Source organism: Leopardus geoffroyi, chromosome B1 (assembly GCF_018350155.1).
Source record: "Leopardus geoffroyi isolate Oge1 chromosome B1, O.geoffroyi_Oge1_pat1.0, whole genome shotgun sequence".
In the NCBI taxonomy this organism is placed as follows: domain Eukaryota; kingdom Metazoa; phylum Chordata; class Mammalia; order Carnivora; family Felidae; genus Leopardus; species Leopardus geoffroyi.
The window spans coordinates 119,071,985-119,085,740 of NC_059327.1; the positions used below are offsets into that span (position 1 = coordinate 119,071,985).

At 34.0% G+C, this 13,756-nt stretch overlaps 1 protein-coding gene across 5 annotated transcripts in view; it reads left to right on the forward strand.

Moving 5' to 3' along the window:
- CENPE (centromere protein E) overlaps positions 1 to 13,756 on the forward strand; it is an 82,193-nt gene that overhangs the window by 16,370 nt on the left and 52,067 nt on the right. For 4 of the 5 annotated variants that reach the window (XM_045471426.1, XM_045471436.1, XM_045471455.1 and 1 more), the window contains exons 13-18: positions 2,302 to 2,460; positions 5,793 to 5,937; positions 6,719 to 6,807; positions 8,641 to 8,808; positions 12,611 to 12,685; positions 12,913 to 13,032. In XM_045471426.1, coding sequence (XP_045327382.1) covers positions 2,302 to 2,460; positions 5,793 to 5,937; positions 6,719 to 6,807; positions 8,641 to 8,808; positions 12,611 to 12,685; positions 12,913 to 13,032 — 756 coding nt within the window. The remainder of the gene's footprint in view (positions 1 to 2,301; positions 2,461 to 5,792; positions 5,938 to 6,718; positions 6,808 to 8,640; positions 8,809 to 12,610; positions 12,686 to 12,912; positions 13,033 to 13,756) is intronic. The other variant, XM_045471446.1, reaches the window with a different exon arrangement.

A 13,756-nucleotide genomic window follows, 5' to 3' on the forward strand; every position in this document is an offset into this window, starting at 1 on the left:
TCCCTCCCTCTCTCTTAAAAATAAATAAACATTAAAATTTTTTTTTACAAATAAGAAACTGCCAAACTGTCTTCCAAAGTGGTTGCATTCCCACCAACAATAAGTAAGAGTTCCTGTTGCTCCACATTGTTCAGCATCTGGTATTATCAGTGTTTTGGATTTTAGCCATTCTAATAGGTGTGTAGTGGGTATCTCGTTGTTGTTTTAATTTGCAATTCCCTAGTGACATATGACATTGTCTTTTCATGTGTTTATTTACCATCTATATATCATCTATGGTGAGATGTCTGTTCAGATCTGTTGCCCATTTTTAAATTAGATTATTTTCTTATTGTTGGGTTTAAAAGTTCTTAGTGTTTTTTGGATACTAATCGCTTACCAAATATGTGTTTTGCAAATATTGTCTCCCAGTCTGTGGCTTGTTTCTTCATTTTCTGAACAGTGACTTTCACAGTGCGGGGGTTTTTTGTTTTGTTTTGTTTTGTTTTGTTTTGTTTTGTTTTTTTATGCAAACATGATTCAACTTTATTTTTGTTTACAGGAGACTCTTCCTTTTTGGATTTTTAATTTTAGTTGAATCCAAGTTAGTTAACATATAGTGTAATAATGGTTTCAGGAGTAGAATATAGTGATTCATCACTTACATATATCACACCATGCTCAACAAGAGCCCTCCTTAATGCCCATTACCCATTAACCCCCACAACCCCTCCATCAACCCTCAGTTTGTTCTCTGTATTTAAGAGTCTCTTATGGCTTGCCTTCCTCTCTGTTTTTATCTTACTTTTCCTTCCCTCCCCTATGTTCATCTGTTTTGTTTCTTAAATTTAAGAAAAAGATTTATATGCTGTTGTAAACATTGGGGTGCATGTGCCCGTTGGAAACAGCACACCTGTATCCTTTGGATAAATTCCTAGTAGTGCAACTGCTGGGCCATAGGGTAGCTGTATTTTTAATTTTTTGAGGAACCTCCATATTATTTTCCATAATGGCTACACTAGTTTGCATTCCCATCAGCAGTGCAAAAGTATTCCCCTTTCTCTGCATCCTCACCAACATCTGTTGTTTCCTGAGTTAATTTTAGCCAATCTGACAGGTGTGAGGTGATCTCTGATTGTAGTTTTGATTTGTATTTCCTTGATGATGAGTGATGTTGAGCATCTTTTCATGTGTCTCTTAGCCATCTGAATGTGTTCTTTGGAAAAGTGTCTGTTCATGTTTTTTGCCCATTTCTTCACTGGATTATTTGGTTTTTGGGTGTTGAGTTTGTTAAGTTCTTTATACCTTTTACAACCTAAATTTAAAACAGCTTTCAAGTAAGAAGAAATCAACTCATAAAAATTTTTCAATTTAATATAAACTGAAAAATTTGATTTCTTGAAATTATTTTAGATTGTTTTTCATTTCCAAAAGGCAAAATTTGAGATGTTCAGATGGGCCAAATAGAGATAGTCTCTCTAAATTGTCATGAATGCATAGGGAGTTAGGTTAAAAAAGAGAGACCATGTATAATTACTTAAAAGTGTCTTTTGTATGTTCACATTATCTTGAATTCTGACTGTAAGATAACAATCTAATAAGATAGCATAATCATTTGTCATTGTAATTTGTTTATTTAAACTATTGTGATCCCATATTTTGTAAAAATTTTATATTTTAGTTATCTTTTTAATAATGAGCTAAAATTGGGGCGCCTGGGTGGCTCAGTCGGTTGGGCGTCCGACTTCGGCTCAGGTCACGATCTCACGGTTCGTGAGTTCGAGCCCCGCGTCAGGCTCAGTGCTGATGGCTCAGAGCCTGGAGCCTGTTTCAGATTCTGTGTCTCCCTCTCTCTCTGCCCTTTCCCTACTCGCACCCTGTCTCTCTTTCAAAAATAAATAAACGTTAAAAAAAATTTTTAAAAAATAAATAAAATAAAAATAATGAGCTAAAATATCAAATGGAAGTCTTATGAGAACATTTGTTCCTTTGCTGTAGGTATTCAAGTCTCTGCTGTTATGACTTCTTTGCCTAATTTTTAGGCAATTAATAGGATTGCTTTAACAGCCTTGTTATAATCTATATGGCATAGAATAGTCACATGAGAAGAAATGTTTATTTTACTTTATTATAAGTTAGAAAAATTACTCTTTGTGGCAACTGAGTATTAGTATTCTATAGGTAAGATATATTTTATTTCGGTAAAATGTAAATTCTCATAGTTCACATACAAATTTAATATTCTGTTCTTTCAAGCTACTTTCAAGGCTTGAAAATCTAGCTATGTTTATTATTAATATAACTTAATATTATACTCTATAGGTTTCTTTAGAGACTCGAGCCCAGGCAATGGAAAAAGACCAATTAGCCCAACTTTTGGAAGAAAAAGATTTGCTTCAAAAAGTACAGATTGAGAAAATTCAGAACTTAACGCGGATGCTGGTGACTTCTTCTTCCCTCACATCACAACAGGAATTAAAGGTAAAATTTAAAGGAATGACAACTCAGACTTAGTATATAGAGACTAGGATGGGTATTCCTATAGGTTTATAATATAGTTATGAATTTCTTATCCTTTGTTACAGTGTATTCAGGAAACCCAGAACATTTTGTGTGTTTGCCTATGTGTCAGCAAAACCTAAAAGGTTCATTAAAAATACTGATCTCTGATCCTACATGTAGAGATCCTAATTCAAAAAATCTAGAATAGGGGCACCTACGTGGCTCAGTTGATCATCCAACTCTTGATTTCAGCCTAAGTCGTGATCCCAAGGTCATGGGATTGAGCCCCATGTCAGACTCCATGCTGAGTATGAATGATTATGATTTTCTCTCTTTCTTCCTCTGCCCCTCTTCCCCCACTCACGCTTGCTCTCTCTGTAAAATTTAAAAAAAAAAATGCACAAGAAGTCTGGAATATTGACAAGGAATCTATATTCAATATGCTTCTTAAGTAATTCTGATGAAGTTGATCAAGTGATTGGGAACCACAGGTGTCTAGAGTATATGGGAATATTTTTTCTTTAAAGAAAAAGAATATCAATCTCAGGATAATTGATCTAGAATACAAATCAACATAGTGATCAAAATTCTGGTTTCCAGTATGTGTACTTTTTGTTTTTGGTAGAGTTAGGGGTTTTTTTTTTTTGGTCAAGTAAGTATGTTTTGGCTATAATGGTATCATGGTTAAAAGGATGGCCTCTGGAGCTTGACTGCCTGGATTTGAATACTGATGCTGTCAGTTCCTAACTCTTTACCTTGGGCAATTTCTTAAATACACTTTGTTGCATTTTCTTATTTGCGAGATATCTAGATCTCCACCTCATAGGAATGCTGGGAGAATTAAGTTAAATAATACATAGACTGTGCCTAACACTACACTTTCTACAGGGCAAATCCTCAATATATGTATGCTCTTAATTAAGGTAATTATTAATAGACATTATGCTCAAGTCACCATAGTTGGTATAAAGTAGACATTCGAAGAGCTATTTGTTGACAGACTGACGAGAAGAAAATAGTCCAATGGAAGGTATAAGGGAGAATATTTTAGGAAGAGATCTACATGTGCAAAAGCTCGGAGTTGTGAAAACAACATAATATATTTCTTGGACTTAGAATGTTTTGGTGGCAGGGGAATTTTAAACCATAGTGAAGGATTTGAACACTGTGTTATGCTAAGGACAAGGAAAAGCCTTGTATGTAACACAGAACTGTATTTTAGAAAGGTGTGTCTACTTGTGTGCATCAGATTGGTTGGGACTGTACAAGGACTGTGACTCTGGAGATGCCAAAGATGTGGATAAATTGGAGAGCTGTGTGAGAGGTAGACTCAATAGGACTTTATGATTGTTTACATGTGAGGGACAGGGATAGGGAGGTATCCAGAATAATTTGCAAACATTGCTAGGCTTGCTGGTGTTAAAGAACACTGGATGAAGCTCAGTGCAGCTGCTCAGTGTTTTATTTGGGCCATCTCCAGTTTAAGGTGTCATGCAGTTGAAAATCCAAATATATGAAATTCAAGTGAAATTTGTGAGGTGGAGATACCAATGTGGCCATTAGATACTGCAGATCCAAAGTAAAGTCATGGGAATGGATAGTCTTGTTCTGGGAGCATGTTGAAAAGAATAGAGAGCCAAAGACCCCAAGGACAACTTTTCAATAAAGGCAAAAGAATCCCAAAGGGAGCCCAGGATTAGCTGTAGAGTTAAGTAAATCTGGTGAATGTGGTCTCTAAGAGAAGAAAATATTTCAGAGAGGTAGTGATTAGCAATGTCACATTCTGCTAAGAACTTAATTAAGATAAATATAGACATGGGGTACCTGGGTGGCTTAGTCGGTTAGGAGTCCGACTTCAGCTCAGGTCATGATCTCGCAGTTCATGAGTTCGAGCCCCACATTGCTCACTGTGCTGATATCTCAGAGCCTGGAGCTTGCTTTGGATTCTGTCTCTCTCTGTCTCTCTCTCTCTCTCTCTCTCTCTCTCTCTCTCTCTCTCTCTCTCTGCTCCTCCCTTGCTCAGGCTCTCTCTCACTCTCAAAAATAAATAAACATTAAAATAACTAAAAAATAAATAAAGGATAAATTTAGACAAAAACTTTTTGGATTTGGATATAAGAAGCTCATTTACAAAACAATTTGAGTTATGTGGTAGGAGTGGAAGCCACTTTACAGAGGGTTAAGATGGCCCCAAGGGATTGGATCATGAACAGAGTAGAGAGGACTGGCTTCAGAAGAAAGGATCATTTATAGATCTATAAAAAGGATCTATAAATCCTAGTAATAGGATTGTAGAGAGGATCAAACAAGACAATACTTGGACCTAGCAGAGGGACCACAGAAAAATGGTAACTGTGAAATATGGAAAAACACAAGCAGAGAGGAGAAACCAGCAAAGCAGAGTGAGAGGTGAGGACAGCTAGCTGGGAGACAGAGGTATTCCTGGAAGGAGTAGATGGATGATGAGGAAGAATACAATGGTAGATAGAGAGAAGTAAGGACTGAAGAGTTTGTTTTAAAAAAAATCAAAAGCAAATAGGGCACATGGATGGCTCAGTCAGTTGAGTGTTCGATTCTTGATTTTGACTCAGGTCGTGATCACAGAGTAGTGGGATCGAGCCCTGGGTCAGACTCCCTGCTAAGCGTGGAGCCTGCTTAAGAATCTCATTCTCTCTCTCTCAAAAAAAAAGATACTAAAATAAAATAAAAGTAAACAAAGAGGCTTGAGCATTTATCAGGCTAATAGGAGGGAACTGGTAAAGATGACATGAACAGATAACCCAGGGAGTAAGGTCTCAAGGGAGAAAGGAACGATGAGGTCAAGAGTGCTGATGCAGGCATTAGCTTTACTGAATTGGAAGAGAACTGGCATTGTGAAGGCCACGTGTGTGAGATTCATTCACTGCAGGAAATTCAAATGGACTGTCTGTCCCTTGTCGGTTAAAGCTGGAGACTCAGACGTGCTTTTGGTTAGCTATGGTGTGGCAACAGCAACTTCCTTTCTAGAGAACACTGGATTACTTACTTAAAGGGTTGTGAGTCTGCCAAGTCCTTTTAATTAAGTCCCAGAAAAGTTTGTAAATAAACCTTCAAATAAAACATGACATTTGTTTCATCAAATTTTTTTATGGGTTAAACACTGATTTTAAAAGTTTGTGTTCTCACAGGATGTCCTAAGCCCAGTATTATATTACATAGGCTTAATAAGAATTCTACCAAGTTAGTGCTTTCCAAAAATGAAAACTAATTCCCTTGTTTTATGATGTTGAGCCCAAATCTGTGCAAGGTAATTTTTATTTCTTTCTCTTTAGGCTAAAAGAAAACGAAGAGTCACTTGGTGTCTTGGCAAAATTAACAAAATGAAGGACTCAAATTATTTAAATGAATTTAATATGTCAGCAAATGTAACAAAAACACATAAGGCAGCTGTAACTATGATAGGAGAAATTGATGAATGTGAGTACTTTTTCAGCTCCTTTTAATTATAAAGGCATCCTTGTAGGGGCACCTGGGTGACTCAGTTGGTTGACTTGATTTCGGCCCAGGTCATGAACTCAAAATCAAAACAAAACTCAAAAACTCAAAATCAAAACAAAAAATTATCCCTGTAAAGAAAGACTTTCTTTATAATTCAGTTAATGTGGTGAACACATTTAATAAAATGTATGAATTTTAGATATGATTACAGATGGAGATAATGATAAAAAATTAGTAATTTTAAGACAGTGAACATTATTTTTTTCAAGACTCTTAAGAAGAATGCACTGTAGTTGAAACACATGAGACATGTTTTTATTGTTTGGTTTTTGTTCTAATCATTATCCAATTAAATTAGTATCCATATAACATCTGCCTTAAACTTTGTTTAATCTTGGAAGGGGGACATTACACAGACATGTTTCAAAATAACGTCTCCAACATTATCAGTATTTTTAAAGGGCATTTTAAAACCTACTTACAATGATCAAATCTTAAATTCAGATTTTGTCCCTATAATGTAGGTAACTGTATTTTATTAAGGATCTATATTATATTACTAACTCCAACCAGGGATCTTAATTCATACAATACTATAAATGATCATATCTGTTGTTAATATATTCTTGGCATTCATATTGTGAGCACATGTTACCTAATTGGATCTTATTATCTCTGATCAGATTTTCTTATAGTCTTTGACTTTTGAGAAATTTTATTAACACATTTATGGATAAATTTCTTTTTCTCCTTATTATAGCTATCTCTTCAGAATCTGATATTTTCAGTAACACTCTTGATCCATTAACAGAGGTAGAGTGGAATCCAGCAACAAAGCTACTAAGTCAGGTAATTTAAGTGTACTTCATAGACACACTCTCTTTTTAAAATTCATTTTTTATTAGTGTTCACTATTGTTGCTGCACATTATAAGCTCTGACTTAATTTCGGTAACAGTTTTGGTTCTAATTACTCGTAACACTGCTAGTTGCTAACTGGCATGCGGAGGAGGCGAAAAATTTCATAATGCAGGTGTATCATATTAGGTGAACCTTTGCTTCTGGTTCTTTACCAGCAGATCTTGGTATTCGTGGTTTTTTGTTTGTTTATTGTTGTTGTTGTTTTTGGTTTTTGTTTTTACTTAGACCCATAAGGGTAAAAAGGCTGATTTTTAAAGTGTCAAAATTCTCAAGCATATAGTAGAAAAATGACACATCGGGGGTGGGGGGTAATATTGCCAAATAAGACTGAAAAATAAAAGTAAATATATTATATATGACCTTGTCAAAACTGTAAACAAGGAGTACTATAGTAAATACTTCAGTGGGTAGAGAGTCCATGTTTACTTTCTAGGCTACTAATGTCCAAAGAAATACAGTATAGTTTTATAAATGTATTTATTAAGGAAATTTCATTTTAGTTTTAGAGTGAAATTGCAGTGATGCTTGGGAATTATTACCATTAGTTAACCATCCTATTAGTTATAATTAGGTGAGTATTAGAGGTAAAGTGCTTTTATGTCCCTAAAACATCCTCTAGAAGTGTGTTATTGTTGGAAAATTCCTGGTGTTTATTTTTGTTTCTATAACTTACAGTTTATCTCTTTCTCTTAATAGTATACAAAACAGGAACAGGCCTCTTTTGAGTATGGTAAAACATGGCACTAGAGGTCAATGAAGAATATTTCTGTTTCCCTTCCTAAATTCAGACCTGTCTGAGAAATAAAACAGGCATCAGATAGGTATAGAATTAAATTATCAGCTTTATTACTAAAGAGCTTAAAAAACTGTGGTCAAATGGGGCACCTGGGTGGCTCAGTCGGTTAAGCAGCCAACTTCTGTTCAGGTCATGATCTTGTCTGTGAGTTCGAGCCCCGCATCGGCTCTGTGCTGACAGCTCAAAGCCTGGAGCCTGCTTTGGATCCTGTGTCTCCCTCTCTCTCTGACCCTTGCCCACTCATGCTCTGTATCACTCTATCTCTCAAAAATAAATAAATGTTAAAAAAAAAATTTTTTTGGGGGCGCCTGGGTGGCGCAGTCGGTTAAGCGTCCGACTTCAGCCAGGTCACGATCTCGCGGTCCGTGAGTTCGAGCCCCGCGTCCGGCTCTGGGCTGATGGCTCAGAGCCTGGAGCCTGTTTCCGATTCTGTGTCTCCCTCTCTCTCTGCCCCTCCCCCGTTCATGCTCTGTCTCTCTCTGTCCCAAAAATAAATAAACGTTGAAAAAAAAAATTTAAAAAAAAAAAAAAAAAGTTTTTTTTTAAAAACTGTGGTCAAATGGACTTCCCAGTATACACCCTACCTCCCCAAATACCTCCTCCCGACAACTTTTCCAGTTAAATATTGGCAGAGCATTGTTTATAAGATGTTTTTTTCATACTCCTTTCAAAATTGCCTGCTCTTCTAAATTAGCTAGTTTACCGAAATTCACACCTTTTATTTTACCCGGGATGAAACTAGACCATTAGATATTGAAGAGGAATCTCCTCCTGAAGCCAAGACTACACTGTATGCTAACTAACTTGAGAATAAATAAAGTAAAATAAAAAAGAAAGATACTGAAGAAGAGAATGACCTAAGTTGCTACATGATATAAGGTTAAATTAATTATTTGAGTAATCTAAAAGAAACAATATATGATTTGAATTCTGTCTGTCTTGAAAATCTGGTTTTGTTTGCAATAGGAAAACTTAGAAAGTGAGCTGAATTCACTTCGTGCCAACTATGATAATCTGATATTGGACTATGAACAACTGAGAAGAGAAAATGAAGAAATGGAATTGAAATTAAAAGAAAAGAATGATTTGGATGAATTTGAGGCTCTAGAAAGAAAAGCAGAAAAAGATCAGGAGGTAAGAGATATGGAAACATGAAACTAAAACCACACTTTTCAAAGTATCATTCTCTTAAAGATATTTCTAAGGTTGATATAGGAAGAATCCAACCATTTTCCATATGTAGACACAACTTAAAGAATTTAAGAAATAATTCATTTGTGTCACTTTTAAAATATTTAAAGCATATTTGTTTCACTTGTGCTCACGCACAAGAAGAAGGAAAAATTACAAATGTATTTGGGATGGTTTGGTGCATCTGCCTATTGATGGATTTGTCTTGAATAAGTTATTTCATTGTAATCTGTATATTATCAGTTAATTGGTTGAGCACACGTAAATTCTGTCTATAGTATAACCATTTCCTACTGAGACCAATATGAATTTTACTATCTGACTGTTTTATGCATGGATACTACATATCCATGGACCCATGGATTTCATTTTCTTTAAAAAGTATATTCCTAAATATTTAGAACATTATTAGAATAGACAGGGAAGCTGATTATGCTCATGTCTTTTTCCATATAAGAGAGTTATTGTGAAAATTAGTGTAACTAAATACTAAATACTTGTAATGCAATTTTTAGAAATGAAACAGATGACTTAAATTTTCTAAATATATATTAGGCTCTATGTTAAGAGAACCTAATTCAGAAACCCTCAAACTTCAGGTACTTAGAAATTGTCCAAGAGATTTAAGATTTCTTAGAGCACACAGTCCTTAACTTAGAGTTCACAGACAGTATAAAATTATTTTGCAGAATTTTTGAAGGATATTCATTTTTCTGGAACAAGAATCCATAGCTGTTGTCAGACTATGAATCTGTCCCTACCCCACTCCCCTCTCCTGCCCTGCCAAATAAGAGCCAGTACTGGTGTACTTAAATGATGAGTTAATTTGTAGCTACTTCTAAGATTTCTGTGTGGATAGCCCAAAGGAACACAATGCTCTTTCCTCAGTATCATTGTTTCATTTCTCACCCTCTTTTTTTTTTTAATAAGGAAAAAATAAATCTGTGCCAAAACTATTATTTCCATTCTATATACAAATTAAAGTTAATCCTACATTTATGGGTATATATCCTAAGAGGAAGTCTATATGTTCTCCACAGGGTTTCATTTAACTTGGTTTAAAATGTACATTTTAACAAAATACAAAATGTCATATATTGGCCCATGAATTTCAGTCTATAAAACAGAGTTTTATAAGGAAGGGGGTGGTGTAGTGTCATGGTTAAGACCATGGTCTCTGGAGCCAAACTGCTCAGATGCAAGGCTAACTGAGCATAAGTATAGCAATCATTTCTAAGTTTTTTACATGATTTCTAAATCCAATCAATAAAAACTGAAGCTCACTAAATTGTCTCACACACAAAAAGATTACAAAATAACACAGTATATGACTTGACTGTCACATCCCAATTTTTTTTTTCTTTTAACCACAGTCAAGGGGAGAAATAATCCTATTCTCTTCATCTTTACTTGGACACAATTAAAATTCTAGGTTCAATAAGGTAACCTAAAAGATTAAGTAATAAAAACTTAACTCTATTCAAAGCTCTTTTTGCAACGTCCATTCCATTTTAAACTAAGAATGTAAGTCTGAATATACAGTAAAATGTGTTCCCAAACCTCCATTTTGGGGGAAAGCTTAATGAAAAAGGAATGAAAAGTCAAATAATGACCTTAAGACATGTGGGTATTGCCCTGGTTTGCCGATGGTCTTATTAATCACCAAGGCTATGGATAATTTTCAAATGGGAATATAGAAATACAGAATGTTTAGTGATTTTAGAAGGAGTAAGTATTATGCTCAGGGAACAAAGTAAATTCCAACCCCTACCTGTTTTAACTTGATTAATTTTAGAATTTTAACAAGTTAGAGGTTTTTGTCTTAAGTTAAATATTTTATTTCACCTGCTGCAAATTACAGTTGAAATCTATTTTTTTTTTTTTTTTTTATGTAGCAACCACTTGACTTTTGATCGTATCATATATACTTTCTCTTTATGGTCAGCATCTTAATACATCTTTGGGAAGTTACACTCAGAGCTTTACAAAAGTTACTCCATCTTTTTTCTGTTAATGAGAACCAATAGTTAAAGTGGTATTTCAAGTGAAAGTGGGACAATTTTTCTTTCTAAATGTTTATTTTCTAAAATGAAGGTAAATTTAGTTCTTCTTTATTGGTAAATGTGATTTTCTTGCACAAAATTTAGAAACAGGAAAGAAAAGATAAAAGATGGAGCCAATTTAAGTTATAACCAATATAAATGTCTAAAATTTTGCTAAACACTTGGTAGCCACTTAGCACATGTGGTGATTTTGATCATTTGAAATGGGGCCAGTCTGAATTAAGTATGAAAAAAAAAAAAAGAATGTAAACTATTTCTTTAATTTTTTATATTGATTACATGAACAAATGATAGTATTCTGAATATTTTAGGTTAAAATACATTATCAAAATTAATTCCACCTGTTTCTTTCTTTAATGCAGCCAGTAGAAAATCTTAAATTACAAATTTGGCTCACATAATATTGTGGAGGCAATGTTGGAGGACATTGACCTAAAATAAGAACATCAACACGAGCACTAGTCTGAGTCTAAATCTAGTTAGGACTGAATTAAACATTCATAAAATATTAAACAAGATGCTGTTTTCCTAAGTCCCTTACATTCTACTCAAATTTGCCGTTACTAATAAAGGATTCATTGAATTATGAAGATTAAATAATTCTAAGGGAAGAAACGTTTATCTGTGGTAAATTGTCATTTACTTGCTTTGACACAAGAATACCTGAAACTCAAATATTTAATGCTCCAGATATTTTGTGAAAAGGAAACTTTAATAGAAATACTTGTATCTTTAAGTATTCTTTGTACTTTTAGACAGTTGAAAAATGTAAACCAATAACATCATCTTTTTAGTATTTTCTGTAGACTGAATTGACAAGGTAATAATTCATAATCCCATACCTATCTCTGTAGCTTGGTGAACAGTAATATTATTATAAAAACACCACATGAAGCTACCTTAATCTAAACCTAAATTCTAAACCACAAAGCCTTAAAAAGTATGCCAGTATAAAATCTAAATGGATAATTTACAGGAAGAAAAAAAATCTTATAGAATAAACACGTCTGTACTTCCCCAAAACAAAAATCTATTAAAAATGTATTTTAAAAAAAAATGTATTTAAAAAAAATTTTTTTTAATGTTTATTTATTTTTGAGAGAGAGAGAGAGAGAGAGAGAGAGAGGGCGTGAGTGAGGTAGGGGCAGAGAGAGAGGGAGACACAGAATCTGAAGCAGGCTCCAAACTGTCAGCACAAAGCCTGATGTGAGGATTAATCCCACAAGCTGTGAGATCACGACCTGAGCCAAAGTCGGACACTTAACCAACTGAGCCACCCAGGTGCCCCTAAAAGTGTATCTTTTAAAAGTTTATTTCCTCCAAGGAATGCATACTAATTTGCTTTTAACTTTATTATAGCATTATTAACAGATGACATAACTATTAGTTGGGCCATGCTGAGGTTTTTTTCTTGTTGGCTTGTTTTATGGGGATTGGGAATTTTCTGTTGAGTTTGTCTCTGTTTAATGAGGTGCTCTGTACCGGTAGCTTGAACAATTGATTTCTCAGTCCCTTCTTACTGTTTGGTGATTCTGAAGTGGTGGATGAATGAATGCTATCTTTTGGGGTTGTTGTTTTGGTTTTTTGGTTTTTTGGTGTGTGTGTTTTTTTTTTGTTTTTTTTGTTTTTTTGGCTTTATTAACTATTGGTTTGCTCTGTTGCCTGTTCACATGCTCTTACAGATGCAACTAATTCATGAAATTTCCAACTTAAAGAATTTAGTTAAGCACGCAGAAGTATATAATCAGGATCTTGAGGTGAGCATTTATGTTGGTATTTCCATTGATAAAGAACTAGGCCTAAAATGTACATCATACATAATTGAACATGATTTCAGAAAATACAAGAACATATTTATTTTTTTCAATGTCAACTTTTTAAATTTTACTAACAGTGTAAACTGTTAAATGTAAGTTCTTTTTAACCCCCTAAAATATAAATCCAATTAAATATGTTTCTCTTTTTTGTTTCACACTTCTTTTAGAATGAGCTAAGTTCAAAAGTAGAGTTGCTTAGAGAAAAGGAAGAACAGATTAAGAAGCTACAGAAATACATAGACTGTCAGAAGTCAGAAGATACAAAAATGGACTTGTCATACTCATCGGTAAAAATCAGGTTTATTTTGTTGCGTTCTCATGTAGACATTTATAGCACATCATCATCATCATTGTTATAGCAAATGCTTATATTGAGCCTGCTGTGTGCCAGGCACTGTTGTAGTTGTTTTACATATAGTATTTTATTTAATATTGTCAACCCTATGAAACTGGGACTACTAGTATCATTGCCATTTTATGGATAAAGAATCATTCATAGAGAGTTGAAGATACCATTCTTTGAGTGAATATAGGTAAGTTAGGGATGAGCTTCCATTAAAAATCAATAATTTAAGAATTATTTTATTTTTTAAATTATTGTATGCACATGTATGTAGAACTGTATAGTTAGTATCTTCAGGTGAGCACTTATGTTGGTATTGATACATACCTGGAGCTATACGTATCACAAGTAATTGAGCATGGTTTTATAAATTTCATCAATTTGATTAATATTAATGCATGCTCATCATAATTTAAATAAGTATTTTATCAGTTTGTTATTTTTCAGAAACTGTAGCTCTAGATGATTTTAGTTGGTAGAAGATATAGCATTAAATAACATTGAATTTCGTAGTGAAATTGTTAATTTTCACTGTTTGCTTTCTATTCTCCTTGCTTTCAGTCCTCCTGATTACTTCAAGAAAGTATCAGTTTGATTCTAGTTTTTAACACCATTTTTAAGAAAGCAGCAGTTTCTAGCTGGAACTTTGGTTTCCATTGTTCTTTTGT